Source organism: Tachyglossus aculeatus, chromosome 19, assembly GCF_015852505.1.
Source record: "Tachyglossus aculeatus isolate mTacAcu1 chromosome 19, mTacAcu1.pri, whole genome shotgun sequence".
Taxonomy (NCBI): domain Eukaryota; kingdom Metazoa; phylum Chordata; class Mammalia; order Monotremata; family Tachyglossidae; genus Tachyglossus; species Tachyglossus aculeatus.
This window is the reverse complement of record NC_052084.1, coordinates 7,628,838-7,649,567: the sequence shown is the minus strand read 5'-3', so window position 1 is coordinate 7,649,567 and position 20,730 is coordinate 7,628,838. Positions and strand designations below refer to the sequence as shown.

The 20,730-nt window shown below is 40.0% G+C and overlaps 1 protein-coding gene across 5 annotated transcripts in view; it reads left to right on the top strand.

Annotated features, from left to right (window-relative positions):
- DISP1 (dispatched RND transporter family member 1) overlaps window positions 1-20,730 on the top strand; it is a 128,496-nt gene that overhangs the window by 90,780 nt on the left and 16,986 nt on the right. For all 5 annotated transcript variants that reach the window (XM_038761344.1, XM_038761347.1, XM_038761345.1 and 2 more), the window contains one exon: window positions 19,146-19,175. In XM_038761344.1, coding sequence (XP_038617272.1) covers window positions 19,146-19,175 — 30 coding nt within the window. The remainder of the gene's footprint in view (window positions 1-19,145; window positions 19,176-20,730) is intronic.

The following is a 20,730-nucleotide window of genomic DNA, read 5'->3' as shown; positions in this document are numbered from 1 at the left end:
TTTTCTCCCCCAGACTCCAGGCTCATTGTGGGCAGGGAATGTATCTACCAATTCTGAGAGTAACCAAGAGCTTAGGTTACTCTGCACACAGTAAACCCTCAATAAATACCATTGATTGATTAAATCCTGAGCGTGACTCAAAATGCTATTAATATTCCTTGCCTTGACTACTACATTTTCCCATCAAGTAGTCGAGTTTACATAGTCATTTGAGCCTGGTGCATGCTTCTTAGAATTTTAGATTTCAGTTTAGCATTTCATCCTCAAAAGATAGCTTATTTTAAGAAGTTTTTTTTCCTCTGGCTTAACTTAGTGTTTCTTGAATTCTTAATTGATTATTCACACTTTACACGTGTAGAAAATTTTCGGCACTTTCATTAAGCGTCAGGCCGGCATGAGAGGCGTAAGTGTGAAGTAAGAATGTCCTTTTTAGACCTTGGTGAAATTTAAAATGTAAAACCTGAGTATTTTATGATATTGGTTCGAAATTAAAAAGCAATCAAGAGATGTGGGTACTTAGCAACATTGTATTCTTTAAGCAAAAATGAACTTTTCCATTTAAAAAAAAAGACCCACACTAATTAAAAATCGCAGTCTTTTGGCATTCTAATGGCTTTAGGCTATGTTTGCTAGCTGTGCCAGAGAAGGCATTGTAAGATTCATGTTTTGGTGTGTGCTCTGCCCAGGACCAGAGCCTTGTGGTCTTTTGACCTTTGGAACCTGGTGTAGTAAGTGGTAGAAACAAAATGTGTTTGAAAGTGAATTTCCCATGCCCTGCTTCCCTCACCTTTCAGGCCCAACAAAATAGCTGGTCTTTAATAGCGAACTGCTGGTCCTTTGAACTGTAGTCTTTAGTAGAGATAATTAACAGATAATATAAGAGGAATGGCAACTCTTCCCTTCCTGCCTCCCCACTCCTTCCCCCTAGCACCCTGTTCTGTGTAACACAGTCCCTTCCTTGTTTATTGAACTAGCTGGAAAAATAGCATCAAGTGTTTAGACCACAATGTGCTTGGGGTAGTACTAGTATCGCACATTTTAAAGCGTTAGTAAAACTCATAAAGGAACTGTTGAACATGTTTTATAAACAAACTAACTTATTATTGCTTTGTTTTTTTGGCACAAGTATAGATAATGTGTAAGTAATAGCTTTTGGTTTTGAAGTAGTTGCATGTTTGAGTAGCCAAAAAAAACCTGTGCTTTGCCTTGGTGAGGCCAACAGGCATGCATGCATAGAGACCGATATCAGGTACCTAGACAAGGCAGGCTGAGGCAAGTGTGCACATAGAGAAACATGCTCAAAAGCCCAGGTGGGCAAATGCAGACATCACACAAGCACACACAACTTTTGTCTGGGCACCGTCTCTTGGCAGCAACAAGAAAGGGAGAGGAATGTCTGGCCAGTTGTCCCTCCCCCCACTATTGCCTTTGGCCTTTGGAGCCATGTGGAGGAGAGGGAGAGTGTCCTGGTCAGGGGAGGGAGGGAGGTCTCAAAGAGAGGGAGTCTTGAAGTGGGAGGAAAGAGAGGAGGAAAGCCCAATTTCAGAGGTCCAGTCAACCACCTACAAGGAGACCCCTCCCAGAAGTTACAATCCAGGTGAGAATCCAGAAAATAAAATTCTCTGGAGGCAAGTCACGGCTTCTCCTGGGACTGATTTCCAGGGGGTGATTCTTGGGAAATTTTTCCTTACAGTGAATCTAACTCCCTCGTGCTTGAACGGCAGGATATAATTTGAAGACTAATTGTTAAATGGGCAGTTTTGAACCCTCAGTTTTCTGCTTTATATTGCCATTTTGCTATTTCTTTCGCAAGGATCTTTTCTAGGTGGCTTTCCATTTGGGTAGCATGATGATTTTGAGAATTTGTAGACTGACAAGCCCTGCAACCTGCAGTGGAGTCTTTTTTACTTTTTCCCCGCTTCTGCATGGTCCTAATTATTACTGGGCAGTATAAGAGGCCAGCTGTTCCTTCTGTTATTTCATGAGCATCTCCTTACCTTCTGGCCTTGTAGTTGACTACAAGTGTTCAACTGTGAAATCCATGCCAGAGAAATAGTGTTCTTAAGAGTTGTAATGGGAGACTTTAACCAGACTTTGAGCTATTTCAAATGGTAATCACAGTCAAAATTGATGTCAGGAATAGGAAACATTAAACCATTATTATCTGAAGAGTGGTTACTAGCTGTTCTCCCATATTCATTGGTGGAAAGTATGCTCTAGCTGCAATATGAAGGATGAAGATTCACTGTAAGGAAGACTTGCTGCTGGCTTGGGAGCACTGTCAACTTGGAAATAATAATAATAATTATGGTATTGGTTAAGCACTTATATGCCTGGCACTGTACTAAGCACTGGGGTGGATTCATTCATCCATTCATTCAGTTATATTTATTGAGCATTTACTGTGTGCAGAGCACTTTACCAAGCACTTGGAAAGTACAACTCAGCAACTTATAGAGACAGTCCCTACGCAACAAGGGGATCACAGTCTAGAAGGGGGAGACAGACAGCAAAACAGAACAAGTAGACAGGTGTCAATACCATCAAAATAAATAGAATTATAGATATATACAAATCATTAATAAAATGAATAGAGTAATAAATATGTGCAAATATACACAAGTGCTGTGGGGAGGGGAAGAGGGGAGGGCAGAGGGAGGGAGTGGGGGCAATGGGGAGGGGAGGAGGAGCAGAGGATAAGTGGGGGGACTCAGTCTGGGGATACAAGCAAATTGGGTTGAACACAGTCCCAGTCCCAAATGGAGCTCATATTCTCAATTCCCATTTTGCAGATGAGGTAACTGAGGCCCAGAGAAGTGAAGTGTCTTCAAGGTCACACAGCAGACAGGTGGCAGATCTGGGATTAGAACCCATGACCTTTTGACTCCCAGTCCCGTGTAATATCCGTTGTGCCCTGCTGCCTCTCCCTCCTCGATTGAATTGGCCCATCTCCCACTAAAATGACCCCATCCCCACTAAAATAGCATCACATGTCTCCCTTCTCCACTCCCTAAAAGATCAGGGATCAAAGAGTCCCAGAAAAACAAACTTTCCAAAACTGGCAGAGCATTATTTCAAGAACAGAGAAGAAAAGTTCAGATTTGAAAATAAGGTCAACAACCAATTCAAACCAAAGTTTTTTAACCAAAGAATTAATTACATGAACTGTGGTGCAGATTTATTCAAAATGGCTTGTGAAAATTACGGTACCACCAAGTTTTTATTTTAAATCTAAATCTCAAATTAGGCTGGTCATTTGCTTTTTTAGTTTTAGATGCTCAACTTGGTACCACCAAGTTTTTTTGTATTTTATTATCTACATTTCAGAAATAGGATGATCACTGGTGTTTTAGTGTTTAGATGCTCAGTATCAAGGTTTCAGCGTGGTTAGCAAGGTTTGAGATGTTTAATTCTTGTCGTCTCTGTTCTTGTGGATGCCAGGCTACTTAGCACCCAAACTTTTGATTAAAATTGAAATGGGCCAAGGCATGGATCTAAGGACCACGTTAAAATAAAAAATTGGTCACCAAAGACTTAATTCAGCTGAGGACTCTTTTAACTGGTTGGATTGAGCCTCTGTCAGTCAGTCAATCTTATTGAAAGTTTACCAGGCACAGAGCACTGTACTAAGCACTTTGGAGAGTCCAATACAACAATAAACAGACAAATTCCCTGCCCACAAAGCACTTACAGTCTAGAGGAGAACCTTTGAATCATGGCCCATTCTGTAGCTTAAAGGAATCAGAACCATTCTTAAATCCATCCATATACTGAAAACTCTTTTTTAGAATGTAAACTCCTTGAGGGCAGGCACTCTTTTTTACTTCAGCAAAAGTGAGATGAGTATTGTGAAAGCACTTTGGAAAATAGAAATGTTTTTCGAATTCAAAGTATTATGTTCCCATGCCCCGTGTAGAACACAGAAAAGGGATTCTAAGCAGTATTGATGATGATGGTAACATAATATTGTTTTTCTCTTAGAGTTTGAGCCTATATTCTATAGGAAATATGTGGTATGATGCATATCAACCTCTCTTTAGAGAGCTTAACTCATTTTTCAATCTTCATTTATAACCAGATTTGCAAACAACAAAAACTACCTGTAGGCAAAGGGCAATGTCAGAATGAAGTACTTTAGAATCCTCAAGCATTATGATCCCTTTATTGATGAAGCTTTCAGTAAGCCCAGTCATTTAGTGTAACTGGATACTCTTGACAACTGTAAGATCTTGAACTTTGGACCAAAATGAATGTCAAGAAAGCCAGACAACATGGATTTCTCTCTCAAATCTGACCTTTGTGACTTTGTGGCAGTAAAAGTCTCAGGGTTTTCTCTTGAGCTGCTTTCCATGTCAGCGAAGTTGCTTATTGTGTGGGCAGGGAATGTGTCTGCTTATTGCTGAATTATACTTTTCTAAGCACTTAGTACAGTGCTCTGCACACAGTAAATGCTCAATAAATATAATTGAATGAATGAATGAATAAATACTTCCCAGTGGCACCGGGTAAGCATCTTAAGCTTCATCTTTTACTCTCTAGCTCTCCAAGACAAAGAATAAAAATGAATTGCTTTTCTAACCATAGTCTTAAAATTCACAGGCGGGAGACCTATTTGATCCTTCAATCCGTTCCCCCAGCCCCTGTAGCTGTCTAGTTCCTAGCAGATAGCAGCTTATTTAAAATTTGATCCATACTAATGTCTTCATTTCAGATGAGCCTATCTAGCTTGCTTTTCACTGTCCAGCTAGGAAAGGTACCGCTACTATGCAGTGGGGTTTGTCTTGGGCTGTCTTGGAAGGGGATGAAATAAACACTGCTAAGCCTTGTGCCGCAGGATTGGAAAGCTATTTTAAGGAAAGTATAGAGAGTTTGGAGAGTATCCAGAGAAGAGCAACATAAATGATTAAAGTGCTGGAAAATAGAGCTGTTGGAGAAAGAGGGATACGTTGAAATTATCTGGCGTGGAGAGGAAATGATGTAACGATGGCTCAGTGAAGCTACAAAACGATATAGAAGAGGGAAATAACCAGCTGTTCTCCATCTCCTCTGAGGATGGAAAAAGAGGAAATAAACTGAGATTGTAGGAAAAAAACAGCTTTGGCTTGGGTGTGGGCCAGGGAAGGGGCCTGGGCATAATTATCTTGAGGCCTCCGGAAAAGGTCCCTAAATTGAGCAGAGAAGCTCCTATGAAAGCTGTTAGATTCTTGTGTAGTCTTGCTAGACCTTAGCCATGGACAAGCAATCATTGCAATTTCTGTTATTATTGCATGTGATTTTAGGATTATGTGTAGAAAAGTAATTCATTTTTATTCTCATTTTGAGAGTGCTATATGAATCTTAAGACATATTCCCAACTGGGTGATTTGAAAGCAGGTTGGAATTGAGTTGACATTCATTATGTGGGCACAAAAAGCATGCACAGTGCGCTTTTGGCATAGGTTATATTATCCATAATTCATTGTTCTTTTCCCTCAAGGTGGAATTTTGTGAAATTTACAAACTTCCCAATATTTCCCAGGATTTATAGTTCTTGAGAAATCTAAATTCATATAACATAATTTTATTCAAGTGACGTCTGCACTTATGACAAGTGTGGTGTGTGACTTCAGAAGCAAAAAGAGTTAGCAGCATAGTGTTGACTTGGGCTGTAGGATAGAAAAGTGCACACTATTGGATAAAATTGGAAAAAAAAGAAAATTAAACCAATGTCATCTCACCAACATGGCTTCTGGTAGTTTTTGTGTTACAGGAAGGAAAGAGGGTTTTATGCCTCCATGTCAGGTTGGAAGAACTAGCACATTAAATATAACAAGATGAGAGGTGTCTACTTTGGAAAGAAATCACCTCTGCTTTACTGAGAGCCTTAACCCTGTCTTCTATATCCAACCTTCCTTGGAGGTCTCTTTGTTGCCTTGGTTCTGTATCTTGCTTCTAGATGTGACCATCAAATAATTTATGGCTAAGATAGTGTAATGCTTGTCTGTTTTTCAGTAATTGAAATTACTGTCAGTAAACTCTGACCGAAATGTGGATCTAACAGTGTAAATCGAGGACACTTTATCCTGAAATGTCCTGAATTTCTGACTAAAAAACCCTCCTCCATCCATCTGAAATATCATCTCTGGGTAATTGAGACCAAAGTATATCATTTAGACCTCAGTTATCGGGATAATTATGTGGGTAGGCTTAGCAGAGGTTACATTTTCCATAGTTGTTCCTTTTTTTCCCCCATGATTTTGCTCTTCCCTTCAGTTGAAGGGAGTGAGATAGACGCAGGCAATTGGCGGGACTGCCCCAGTTACTTTAATATGCGTATCCCACTATCTGAGAAACTTTAACTATCCTACAATGAAAGATAATTATGGATCATTTGTGTAGGACTGTCATTGAGGTGTGAAACCATGATAAAAATGGCTTAAGACTTTGAAGTTTTTATCTGCTGGGCAAAGAAAAGGTTTTCCACTAACTTTTCAGATTAGACAGTTGAATGTAGTGGGGAGGTGCTTTGTGGAATTCTTTTATCTTAGCTTGAATCTCCTGGCTTACCAGTCCTTTTGGAAAAGGAGTGTAATTTCAGAAAGCTCCCAACCCTGCGTGATTTTGGGCAACCAGAGGTTTTGTTCTAGCCTTTAGCAATTCACCTTTGATTCATACTTGTGCAGGCACTTTAGTGACACCTTTATTTCATGCACAGTGTCTTCTATGATCAAGTGCAAGATTTAGTCTAATGTCAAGTGACCCAACACTGGGTGCCATCTTTAAACAGCTATTTTCTACACCAGGGAGGTAGGATTAATGACATGTATAAAATTAGATAGTTAAATAAACACTAGGAGAAGACATGCTGGACATTATGAAAATACCCTACTTATCTCATTATGTGACACTACCTTGTAATGGTTGAAGTGATATAGGAATTCTTTGATTAGACTTAGGAGCAAACTAGCAAACGCCATGAAAAATGCCTAAAATTTCCGTACCTCCCTCTCATTTTTTCTATCTTCCTTTTGTCCCTCCCTCCATCATTACTTGGCATTTTCCTCCTCTTGTTCTTTACTTTTTGTGTATTTCATTTCTCTCCACTTCCTCTAATTTTTTCCCTTTCATGGACATTTTTTCTTCCTTGCCCTTTTCTCCCTCACCCCATTTCCCTCCCTTTTTCTTTGCTTCTCCTCTGCTCGACTCAACCAGACCAGATTGGCTTCACCCAGCCCCAGCAGATACTCATAGACACACTTCCACACCACAGTCAAACTAATAGTAGCAATAACAGTAGCTACTAATGGTAGCAGTACCTCCACCCGCTGAAGGTGGAAGTAAGGAGAAAGGACTGAAACTGTCAGGAAGTTGTGACATGTATCAATAGATTAAGGAGTCCAATGACCTGTTGAGAGTGGAAGGTCATCTCTTTGCCTGGCTATTTGAGTCTATTCTTTGTGATAATAATAATAATTGATGTATTTGTCAAGTGTTTACTATGTTTATCTCATCTATCTCACCACGGACCCCTTGCCCACAACCTGCCTCTGGCCTGAAACTCTCCCCCTTCACATCCAACAGACTATCACCTAGTGGATAGAGCACAGGCTTGGGAGTTAGAAGGTCATGGGTTCTAATCCTGAACCTGCCACTTGTCTATCATGTGACCTTGGGCAAGTCACTTCACTTCTGGGCCTCAGTTATCTCATCTGTAAAATGGGGTTTGAGATTGTGAGCCCCTTTGGGACAGGGACTGTGTCCAACCTGATTTGCTTATATCCACCACAGCGCTTAGTACTGTGCTTGGCATGTAGTAAGTGCTTAACAAATACCACAATTATTGTTATTATTGCTTGAAAGCCTTATTAAAAATGCATCTCCTCCAAAAGATCTTCAGCAGCTAAGCCCTCATTTCCTCTTGTCCCACTCCCTTCTGCGTCACCCCTACACTTGGATTTGTACTTTTTATAAACCCCACCCTCAGCCCCACAGCACATATATATATATATTTATTTATATTCATTTATATTAATGCCTGTCACCTCTTCTAGTCTGTAAGTTCCTTGTGGTCAGGGAAGATATCTACTAACTCTATATTGTATACTCCCAAGCCCTTAGTAAAAGTGCTCTGTACACAGTAAACAATCCATAAATACAATTGATTTTGGGCAAAGCGCTCTACTAAGTGCCAAGGTGGATATAACATAAGAAAGATGGACACGTTGAGCCCCTGTCTCCCAGGGGGTTCACAGTCTCGAAGGGATGACAGATGTTTTATCTGTGTTTCATAAATGTGGTAACTGAGGCACAGAGAAGGTATAACTTGCCCAAGATTACACAGCAAGCAAGTGGCAGTGCCGCGATTAAATCCAAGATCCCCTGAATCCCAGGCCTGGGCTCACTCCACTAAACCATGCTGAATGTGCTACTCCATGCTTTTGCCTTGGCAACTGAAGCAGATGGTGTAGCGTTTCTAGAAAGAATTGGTCGGTAGTGTCAAAGGCAGCCAAGAGAACAAGGAGCATTAGGACAGAGAAGGGCTAATTACCTATTACTGTTGGCAAACCTTAGAGAGCATATGGTCACCACAGAGGTGAAGGGGGCAGTGGGTTGAAAAAGAGAGATGGGAAAGGAACTTCACATGTTCTTTTTGCTTAATTGTTGAGATTTAGATTTTGTTTCACTTAACAATTGTGTTTTTTCCAACTTATTTTACATGTGCACCCTTAGGTCCGTATACCAGATTTTGGATGGCTGTTTATGATGATATCTGTTATTTCAAGCTGGCTGTTCTCTCATTCACTTCCCCTGACCCTCCCAATTACATTTTGCCTCTTGTAGGTAGGGATTTGGTACTTTATTAGCATTACATGGGACACTTAATTGTCACAGTACGGTGGGTTAGAGAGGAGACGGGAACAACCGGCTGGATCCCTGAATGTTCAGTGTGAATAAATTGAGAGGAGTGAGTTTGTGCCATCTCAGGTCCCCTCACTGCTCTGGACTCTCCCCTTGAAATGGGACTGAGTAGCTGCCACAGTGAGTTTAGGAAAACTCTTTATGTGCATTTTTATCCTTTCACGTGAATGCAGCAATTTAGTGTTTTTAATGCAGAAGCTCTGGGTCATCTGGCTGTTAGGAGGCCTTCCCAGACTGAGCCCCTTCCTTCCTCTCCCCCTCGTCCCCCTCTCCATCCCCCCCATCTTACCTCCTTCCCTTCCCCACAGCACCTGTATATATGTATATATGTTTGTACATATTTTTTTACTCTATTTTATTTGTACATATCTATTCTATTTATTTTATTTTGTTAGTATGTATGGTTTTGTTCTCTGTCTCCCCCTTTTAGACTGTGAGCCCACTGTTGGGTAGGGACTGTCTCTATATGTTGCCAATTTGTACTTCCCAAGTCCTTAGTATAGTGCTCTGCACATAGTAAGCGCTCAATAAATACGATTGATGATGATGATGATGATCTGGCAGTGTCCTTCCTCTCCTTCTCCCTGCCTCTGAAGGGCTTCTCCTCTCCCTTTGGCTATGGCATCAGGGTTGGCAGTAACCAGTGCTCTCTCCACACTTTCACGGCTCTTGATTTTGTCGCAGTAATACGTGCACAGTTCCCACAAATGTTCTCTGCACGGACCCTCTGGATAAATAGATAAAAGATTCTTATTTTCCCACAGCCCGGTTTCTTTTAAACCTTGCCCAGTTTATTTAAAATCCTAAGCCTGTGGGCCCTTACTAATTTGCAAGGCTGGAATACTTGAACCCTGCCTTCGTGTATCCAGCTTCCCTGACCAATAAGGAAGCATTTTTCTGCCATTACCTTCCAAGGAAACTAGATTTTCCCCTCTTCATTAAAACTTATAATAAAGGAAAGCTAGCTAATAGAGTTATGTAAGCTTACTTTTCAAAGTGAAAAAGCTTTAAAAGCTGACCTTGGAAATGTTAATTAAGGAAGAAAGATCAACTTTGCCATGCATTTCTGTACTTAAGAGCGTAACTAAAGAATTTTTAAAAGAAGTTTTCGGGGTAGATTTTCTTACTGGTTAGTATAATGAAGGCATCAGAACAGCTGCAAAGTATTGGTTACGCTGCTGGAATTAATTTTGCTACACATGGATTTTTTTAAATGTTTTTTTCGAGAAAAAAAATCTGATAGCAGGTGTGACTTTTAACCTCCCGAATTGGAGAGCTTAATCATCAACATCACCCACACAACAATGGATATATTTTGGAAAGGGATGGGGGACAAGAATTTTACATTTCCCAAAGATGTAATCAGTATTAAATCTGGGTCTGAATATTAAAAAAAGCATTTTAATTGAGAATATACAATGTAGTCTCATACATGATCATATAAAAATTAAGGGAATTGAATGGAAAATGGTAGATGATCCTCTTAGCTATAGCAGCACAGCTAAAATTTCAAAGTATTTTTGAAGACGAATCTGTTTTGACTTAAGCTTTGCCTTGATGCTCACGAAATGGACCTGAGTTGAGCCTAAGGAGGACAGGTACTTACTTAGACCATTCACCCCCAAGTCATGGAATCTAATGCTGTTGTACTCTCCCAAGCACTTACTGCTCTATACATAGTGCTGTATACATAGCGAGTAATCAATAAATCCATTAACTGATTCATTATAACCCTTACAATGTCTTCCCTGACCTTTCTTCTGTTCAGTGACTCCCTATGTCCTTTAGTCATGTTGTTGTTTACCACTGTATTCCAAATCCACACGGAGCTAGTCTTCTGAGCTTTGAAACATGGTGTTAAGCAGAGACCTTCCTAACATATTTCTAAAAACAAACCTAAAATTGAGGAGGGAAGAGAGGAAGGTAAGAGCAGTTCAAGTTCCTTTGCAGAAATATTTTAGTACTATGTGATAAGAACTGTGCTTGGTGCCAGAGTAGATATAAGATAATCAGATCAGACACAGTGTCCGCCCCATCAGTTGGAGGTAAGGAGAATAGGTATTTATCCCTTTTTCACAGATGAGAAAATGGAGGTAGAGGGAAGTTAAGCGAATTGCGCAAGGTGTGACAGCAGGCAAGTGCCATTGCCAAGATCAGTTATCTGCAACACCATCTGTTGGCTTCTGGCTCCTGTAGTTGTGTAATTAGAGTAGAAGGTAAATAAATTTAGGTTCTGAGTGTTTAGAAAAATAATGGCTCTAAATTTCCTTATCCCCAGAAATAGGTTACAGTTGGTTACTTGGGCAGTGGTATGTCTTAGTAAATACTCTCTACTGAATCATTGAGCCCATGGGAAATAAGTGGTTAGGATCCGGATCACTTGCATGTTTTTAAAAATACATTTTTAACCAGAATTAAAACGTAGAACTTAAATTTTATACAAGAGGAAAGTGCATCCAGCTGTATCTTTTCCCTCCCACACCACTTTCAGGCTCTTACATGAGTTTTCCTCATCCCATGAATCCTGTTTCGGTTTTCTTTCCCTAATTTCCTGCTCCTGCTTTTCCCTGTAAGCAGCATCCCTGAGAATACCTTAGTGATGGTCTGAATTCTTCAGTGCTTGCGTAATGAACAGACCTATCTCCTAGGGCTTCAGGCACTGTGGAAGCAGGTGTGCTGGCACACCACTTTTTTATGGTATTTAACTATGTGTCAAGCCCTGTTAAATGCTGGGATAGATACAAGTTAATCGGGTTGGAAACAGTCCCTCTCCCGGGTGGAGCCCGCCGTCTAAGTAGGAGGGAGAACAGGTATTGAATCCCCATTTTACAGAGGAGGAAACTGAGGCATAGTGAAGTCAAGTGATTTGCCCAAGGTCACCCAGCAGACAGTTGACCGGGCTGGAATTAGAACCCAGGTCCTCGGACAATCAGGCCCATTCCGTTTTCCACTAGGCCACACTGCTTCTGGATCTATTGGGATGGGTTCAAAGAGAGAAGCCACAGCAGGCCAGTGGGGAAATCATCATCATCAATCGTATTTATTGAGCGCTTACTATGTGCAGAGCACTGGACTAAGCGCTTGGGAAGTACAAATTGGCAACATATAGAGACAGTCCCTACCCAACAGTGGCCTCACAGTCTAAAAGGGGGAGACAGAGAACAAAACCAAACATACTTACAAAATAAAATAAATCAGTGTTCAGATTGCATGTAGCACTCATCTTCAGTGTAAATATTTTCTTTCACTTTGGTTTTCCTTCAAGTTGCTTGTATTTACCACTTGCAGCTTTATCTCCAGTGCTAACAGGACTGTTGCAAGAACTCTTTCCCAACTCAGGCTTTTCAGCACTCAGTGATAAGGTGGCTGTCTCTTCAGTTCCATCCTCTGTCCTCTTTTCCCCAGTTAATCTCTCACTGATGTTTTGTTTAAATTTGGCTTGTCAGTCTGCATCTCAGTGGATTCTGGGAAGAGGTTTTTTTTCCCCTTTTTTGGGTCTGTCTTCTGAGTTGTGCTGTGACATTTAATGTTCTCCGTATTTCCTTATTTTAGTACCCACTTCTGTCTTTTGAAGAGATGGTTTTGATTACTTTCCATCTTTACAATACCTAACCACCGAAATGACCAGTATTATTTTGAGTATGTATCTTTTGAGCATGCAGGAAGTGCTTTCTCTGAGTAATTGTGGTTACAGTTATCCTTCAAATCATTTGACACAGACCATAAACATTTAGTTATGATGCATGAAAGATGGATTAGAAACCAAACTCAGCTTGTCTATGGATTATCTGTTCTTTCATCTGAACCAGTGTGCCAGTGATGACTCATGGTAATATTTAATGATGAAGGGTGGCTTTATTCTTGTAGGAAATCTTTTAAGGAATTCCAAACAAATATACTGGCTTTCAATACCTTCTTTCTAACACAGCAGCCATGAGGACGATATGGTGCTTTCTGGAGTTCAGAGAGCAATGGGAGCAGGGTTTCTAGGGACAGTGATCCAAGCACGCAGGGTGTTGGGGAAAGAGTCAGGAGAGAAGATAAAAAGACAAATAAGGAAGGGAGACTCAAAGATGAATCTGTTGGGTAGGGACTGTCTCTATATGTTGCCAATTTGTACTTCCCAAGCGCTTAGTACAGTGCTCTGCACACTGTAAGCGCTCAATAAATACGATTGATGATGACGGTAGAGCGGACGGAGGAGGCGGGGGTAGTGGGGAAGTAGTATCAGAGGGACATGTGCAGGTGCCACCAAGATGCATGCACATACACACGCACACAAACACTCAAACACTCACACACACACAAACTCACAGAGTTCCACACTGTCTCAGTTAGTTTTCTATCATTTCTATTAGATTTACAGTTGGCTTTTTGAAATCCATTCTCCAGATAGTTTGGTTGCTACTTTGTTCACAATAAAACTAGAAACATGTTTTCTTTACCCCATTTTAGAAGTCCATCCATGTGGAACACCAACTTAAAGCCCCGTTTCAAATTTCCCTAATGCTAGAAGCTGGAGAATGAGAAGCAAAAGCTAGAACAAGCGGCTGGCGCTGTAAAAGACAAACGCATCTGTACAACAAGGGTTATTCGTGTGTGAATATTCTGGCGGGAGCTTTTGGTCAAGCCATAAGCAAAGTACAAAGGCAAGGGTCATGTTTCTTACTTTTATTATAGGTACATCAAACACCATAACCCAGTAAGGGCTCAATAAATACTACTGGTACTATTGATAGTCTGATTAGCAAAGCAATTTGTTCTCTAATAATAGTTCTTCCTTCTGAACTCTTCTCTTGTGCTAACAAACTTCTAAAAGGACTTTATCCCTAATTATGTGGCTCTAATTAGCCCTTTATATAACCTGTGCAATACTTCCTGAAGGAAGCACTTAGTTAATTGGAAGTTTTTACTAACCAGCACTCTTAATTCACCCAGGATGCTGATTAGCAAAACTTTGACTCTGTGAGTGTGTGTATTTAAAATGCAAGCAAAAGCATTGTTTTGCATTTTTTAAAATTTGCATCTTTACAAATGTCATTGTGTTGAAGCAACAAGAACAAAAATCATTTTACCAAGCTGTTAATTCAGCCATGGTGCTTGGTAAGTTTGAGAACCTGTGAGGAATTGTTTGTAAAACAGAAAATGTTGCCCATTTTACTTCTGGTCTTTGATCAGCCCTTTTCTTTGTACTTCCTTCTAATGTAAGTTCTGTCCCTTGACATTTTTCTCCTCGTGGCATCAGTCTCTCAATTTTCCATCCTCCACCCTCTTTTCTTGGCTGTCCTTGTCCAGTTATTGGCTCCCTTTTTCCACTAGGAGAGATGAGGGACACTGAACTTTTGGATCATGCTGTTTCTCCTAGCTCTTCTTGAATGCAGGTACTGTTTCCTCTTGCTAAATGGTTCCGTTAAATTTGCACTCCTAATTATTTCCATGTAAATAAAGCAGAGGGATGCTAAACAAAATATAGTTTCCCTGGGAAATAATGTAAAGTGCATTAATGAGTTCCATGGTGCAGAAAATCAACCAAAACAATTTAATTTTTCTCAGTGATTAGAAAACACAGAATAGTTACATGATCAAATAATGATGATGTATGCACCATCAGTTAAAGCTTTTGAATTAGATTCGGTGAGGATTTATTTATTATGGCACTTGTTAAGCACTTATTATGCATATGCACTAAACACTGGGGTAGATACAAAATAATCAAGTCCCACATGGGGCTCACAGTCTAGGAGGGGGCACAGGTATTGAATCACCATTTTGCAGTTGAGGGAACTGAGGCACAGAGAAGTGAAGTGACTTGCCCAAGGTCACACAGCAGACAAGTAGTGGAGCCAGGATTAGAACCCATGATTTTATGACTGCCAGGCCTATGCTCTATCCACTTGAGTAGGATATTAGAAAACACTGTGAAAATTAAATATTGTATTTCCATATGCCTCTAATTCTGGCTCTGCCCACTTGTCTTCTCTGTGACCTTGGGCAAGTCACTTCAATTCTCCGTGCCTAAATTATGTCTATAAAATAGGGATTAAGACTGTGAGCCCCCATGTGGGAGATGGACTGTGTCCAACCTAAATCGCTTGTACCTACCCCAGCATTTAGTACAGTGTCTGGCATATAGTAAGCACTTAAATACCTTAAAAAGGTAGTGCATGCTAAAATGCTATCCGACTATATCCTCAGGCTATATGACTGGGGATGGCATTATCTATACTAAATGGAAATGGGCTCTAAGCCTGGTATTCAAGTGGGTCAGACTACTTCATAGGAATGGGAAGTGAAATGCTGAAATGGTGGTGAATTCTGGCAGTGTTATTTGGGATTATCTTGAAGTGAAACAGTGCCGTAAGAAATGCTGTATCTGTTCCCAGCATAGGTAGATTCCTCAATTGTCCGAGATGACTTCAAGTTTCAGGTAACTAAATTCAACATCCATCTTTTTTAAGCGAGAAGTATGCTGGGCAAGTAGGCTCTGGATGGATCATAGACCAGAAGCCATACAATGACAGAGCTCATGCCTAAAATAAAAATTTCTCATTAAGCAAAATTATTGAGTGCAGGTGGTCCTAACTCCAACTCCAAATTGGGAAAATTAATAGCCCAGTGATTTAAAAAGTTAATGCCAACCCCACAGGTGCCTAAATTATACTCAGAGACAAGCTTAGGCACTGAGAGAATCTGGCGCAATATTTGCAGAGCTAACAGGCTTACCCAAAGTCAACTTGAAAGGCTTTCCACACCTGAAATCAAAGCAAGTAGGCCACTTGTTTATGGAAGCCTGTTGAGCTTGCTTTTATTTGGTAAGCAGCTGTCTCTTATGGAAGGACTGAGGAAGAGAAAGCCATTAAAGTTGTGGAGGACTTGGAAATATTATGATTAAGATATTTTGTATGCATGCTTCAGCTGTTCAAAACAGAAAAGTACGTGCATCTTGGAAAGATAATCTAAATCTGTCGGAAGGTTAGGAAAAGTAGCTGAAGATTGATGCTCATTCTGAGTTAAAAGGCCCCTCTTGATTGGATCTAAACCCAGGAATTATGCAGTCTTGTTTTGAAGGAGTTTAGGAGAGCCTTCCAGGAATCATTCTCCAGCTAGGGCACAGGGAGGTTGGATCACTGTGGTCCAACTATTTTGGAAAAATTGGCAGGCAAAATCAGGGGAGGTAGTAGCCAGTATTCGTGAGCTAGTTTCCAGGTTTTGAGTAAGGGGGCACCAGGACAGACAAATAGGACTTCCACACAGTAAGTGAAAAATATGATTGATTAATTGATTTCTTAACCCTTCCCTGCCCTTCCCGTCTTCCTGTGTTAAAAAGTTGGGCAGGTTCTTGGCCTTAAAGTCTCAAGACTGAAGATCATCCTTTGTTTTTGATGCGAAAATCCATCAAGCCAACAAGTTTAGAAGAAGATACGGGGCCAGATTGAAACAACAATAATGGCACTTGGAGCCATATAAGTGTCTGCCAACATTCCAGGCCTGGATACTTTACACACTTGTCTGGGCAGGCAAACTGGCAGCTCAAATTCCAGCCTTCCACGTTAAAAGAAATGCAATTTTTAAGTGAGAAAAGAACCAAGGAAGCCAGAGAGAATAGGCCACTTGTTTATGGTGACTTGTGTTGACCCTGATTTTACTTGGCAAGCAGCTGTCTCTTATGGAAGGCCCGAGAAAGAGAATGGTATTAAAATCATGGAGGATTTGGAAATATTGTGGTTAAGATATTTTATATGGTGTGCTTACGTTATATAAAACAGAAAAATACCTGTGTCTTGGAAATATAACTGATTGTAGCAGAAGCCTGCTTTTCATAAAATTGACAATTCTGTTAGTGGGAATTCAACCTTAAGCTTTTGATGTATTGAGATAAAAAATAATAAACCCCAAAGAATTCATAAATCACACCAGAAAGAAGCATGTACAAACATTATTTTTGCTATATAATCACCCTGGCTCCTTTATTTCTTTGGAATTTTTATGATGCACAATGCAGAGGCAGTATTAAAGATGTCAGCTCTTGAATAAATCAAACAAAATATTCATGTTTTACCTGTAGCCATAGTTTTGTTTCTTAGAACATCTGTTTGTCATGTCCATTTGTATGGAAACTTCAAAGGGTTTTAGTTTTTCCCCAGGAGGCATCTTTCTGGTAACCTCAATCATACTTTTTCAACTGATGTCTACTTTCTTCCTTATTACTTCAGAATTTAAATGAAATTAAACTCCTGCTAATGCAAAAAAATGTGGAGGCCTGTGGCATTGTATCAATTGCTGTTTTCCAGTTATGGAATAAAGCCAGAAATTCCCCTGCAAACCTTAAGGGGATTGTAAAGAACATTTGCAGTTGGTACTTCCCCGAATGCTACCCAGTAGAACTGTATTCGTCTGGAATTACTTAGTTTGAACTGTTGACTGAAATTTTGCTCTTTGAATAGACGAGTCCCTGGAAACAGTAATATTTGTTTACTATTTGTGAGGAAAAATAGGTGAGACTTTTCAGAATTTGCAACTTAGTGGTTAAAACAGGAAACTGAAGATGTGGGCTCGAGTCTTTGCCCAGTTGACTTCTTTGTGTTTGCTTTTTTTGTCACCCATAAAATGGGAATGACTCTTCCCACCAGTTAGATCATCAGTGTTCACAGTTTCTGCTTTTGATATTTAATTTTGTGTAATTTTATTTTAAAATAGAAGCTCTTTTTTAAAAATATAAGCACTTGCAAAGCATATACTAGATGATAGAGAATGCTTAAGACAATTGCAAACCCTCTTTTGAGACTTATAATCTAAGAGAATGGGGGAAAAGGACAAAAACACACTTTGAGAAATTTATATGGGCCAAATTAGCAAGGTTTGTTTAAATGTATATGTATGTATATTTGTACAACTGGAATATTCATGAAAAATTTGTAGGGAAGTGTCAGGGAAGTTGTGGTGAAGAACTGGGCTGCTGGAAATAATAGCGTTGATTAGAAGGAGTCTTAGGGAAATGGTCAGATAGACCCAACTGCAAGTCCTAAGAGAAAACCAATGGTTGCTGCTTAGGTGGGATGAGGAAGAGTCAGAAAAGCTGACTTTTTTTCAAAAAAAAAAAAAAGAAAGGAAGTAAGAGATTAGAGTACAGTGTTTTAGGTGCTAAGGCCTGGTTCAAAGGAAAGCTTCTTGAGAATGCTTTGGATTTGAATGTATCTAAAGGCAGAGGAGAAAGAGTTGAGAAAGTGTAGTCGTTTGATTATTTAGGAGATAGAGATGGAGAGAGTAAGGACATGTGTTCTCTGCAAGCAGGCAGGAGATGGAATTGAGATTGGGGATGGAGGGGTTGGATTTTGAAAAGTAGCTGGGAGATTTTATCCATGGAGCTGGGAAGCAAGTCGTCTTCATCAGTATTTATTGGGCATTTATTATCTTCAAAGCCTTAGGTACTTCGTGGAGTTAGAGGAAGGGTGTATGGTGCAATCCCGGCCTGCAAATTTGCAATCTAATGGACTAAAATAAGCACACCTAAATTGTCGAATATAACAATTAAAAAAGAGTGAGAATAATAATGATAATAATTGTGATATTTGCTAAGCACTTACTTATGAGCCAGGCACTGTACTAAGCTCTGGGGTAGATACAAGGAAATTGGGTTGGATACAGTCCCTGTCCCACCTGGGACTCTCGTCTTTAATCCCCACTTTACAGATGAGCTAACTGAGGCCCAAGGTCATACAGCAATAAGTGGCAGACCTGGGAATAGAACCCAGGTCCTTCTGATTTCCAGGCCCGGGCTCTAGCCACTACGCCACGCTGCTTCTCTAGAATCTAGATAATCTAGAACAGGTGGGTATTGAAATAAAAATCAGCTATATAGAGGAGTATTTAAGAATACTGAGTTGGCTGGAAAAAATGGCTTAAGTAGAAAAATAGAAGAGGGAGGATAGGGAAGCATCATAAAGAAAACTCAAATAAATAAATTGCAAGGTGTTAGTTAAGAGAGGTGGAGAGGCTACTAGTGCTTAGGGAGGAAGTAGAAGATTTCCAGCAGTCGCTGTAGATTGGGGGGCAAGTTTTAGACATTTTAAAAGTCACTTATCTTAAAGTCCTCTACTTTTAGGGCTGTTGTCCCTTTCTCAGTTTGTTGAGCTTACTGTAAAAATCCAAGTGAAGTGAAAATTTAGATATGCAAATATTTCAAGAAATATAAATAACTATCGTCCTTACTTACATTTACCTCTAATTTTTTTCATTTTTTTTTTCAGGCCAGCCAGACCTTTCAAGTTACCAAAAAGGTAAATTAACTTCTAAAAGTGATTTGAGCTAGTTCGATGAATTAATTGAATTTTTAAAAAGAATTTCTATTACCGTAAAAACTAGAGAGCCCTTTTAAATATTTTAAAGGGTACACGCAGTTTTCTTTTCCTCTTCCAAATTGAGCCTACTGTGGTCTAAAGGAAGAACCACAGTCTGTTCTTATTGCCTAAGGCAGGGAAGCATAGTTTCCCAGCATTTTGGAACAGTGATTCAGAAAGGATTTATCAGTGGTATTTGAGTGCTTACTATGCAGGGCACTGTTCTAAGCACTTGGGAGATTACAATACAACAGAGTTAGCAGAAAAGTTCCCTGCCCACAATGAGCTCACAGTATGAAGGGTGAGGCAGACATTAATATGAATAAATAAATAATTTATAATAAATAATTTAAAGATGTGTACGTAAGTGCTGTGAGGTTAGGAGTGGGGTGATTATCGAAAGTCCAAAGTAAAGTATGTAAAGTAATATTTCCCTCCAAAGAAAAGGCTTATGACATTGATAGGATCTCTTCTTATTTTTGAACCAGGAAGAGAATGGTAGTTTTTATATTTGTAGTTAAATGGCCGTTCTAGCAGGTCTTAATTTATCCTCTGCTATTTTTAAAAAATGACATATTGAAGCAATGTGGTTCAGCCGTGGACAAGTGTATCATGCGCCTTGCCCTAGGTCCTTTGAGTGTTCATGGCTTTAGCCCTTTACACTATGCCAATTTCATCTGCCTAAATTTTCCATTTAATAACTCTTTGTGGGCCTCTCCAGTCCGCCCCACAGCACTTATGTGTATTTGTATATATCTATAATTCTATTTATATATATTGATGCCTGATTACTTGTATTAATTTCTGTCTCCCCTGCTCTAGACTGTGAGCCCATTGTGGTCAGGGATTGTCTCTCTTTATTGCTGTATTGTACTTTCCAAGTGCTTAGTTCAGTGCTCTGCACACAATAAGTGCTCAACAAATATGAATGAATGAAGGAATTGAGGTGGTTCATTGTGGGCAAATCCCTGTCCCCTCGGACTCTCCCTTTTTCCAACAATTCACCTCACCTATGAGGAATAATAATAATAATAATGACATTTATTAAGCGCTTACTATATGCAAAGCACTGTTCTAAGCGCTGGGGAGGTTGCAAGATGATCAGGTTGTCCCACAGGGGGCTCACAGTCTTAATCCACATTTTACAGATGAGGTAACTGAGGCACAGAGAAGTTAAGTGACTTGCCCAAAGTCACACAGCTGACAGTTGGCGGAGCCGGGATTTGAACCCATGACCTCTGACTCCAAGGCCCGTGCTCTTTCCACTGAGCCATGCTGCTTCTCATAGAGCTGTCATAGCATAGAGCTCTGTAGCCTGAGTGTGAGAGTGTGTGTGTGTCTTTTAATAGAAAAATCCAAAAGTTACGTTTATAGGAGACATAACCTACAAGGAAAGAAAGTCATTGTATGCAGACTGGTGCCCTCCCTCTTCTAAGGCTGATAAATGAGTAGGAAACAGGGTTGGGTAAAAATGGGTAGCTTTGTCTAACTGGAG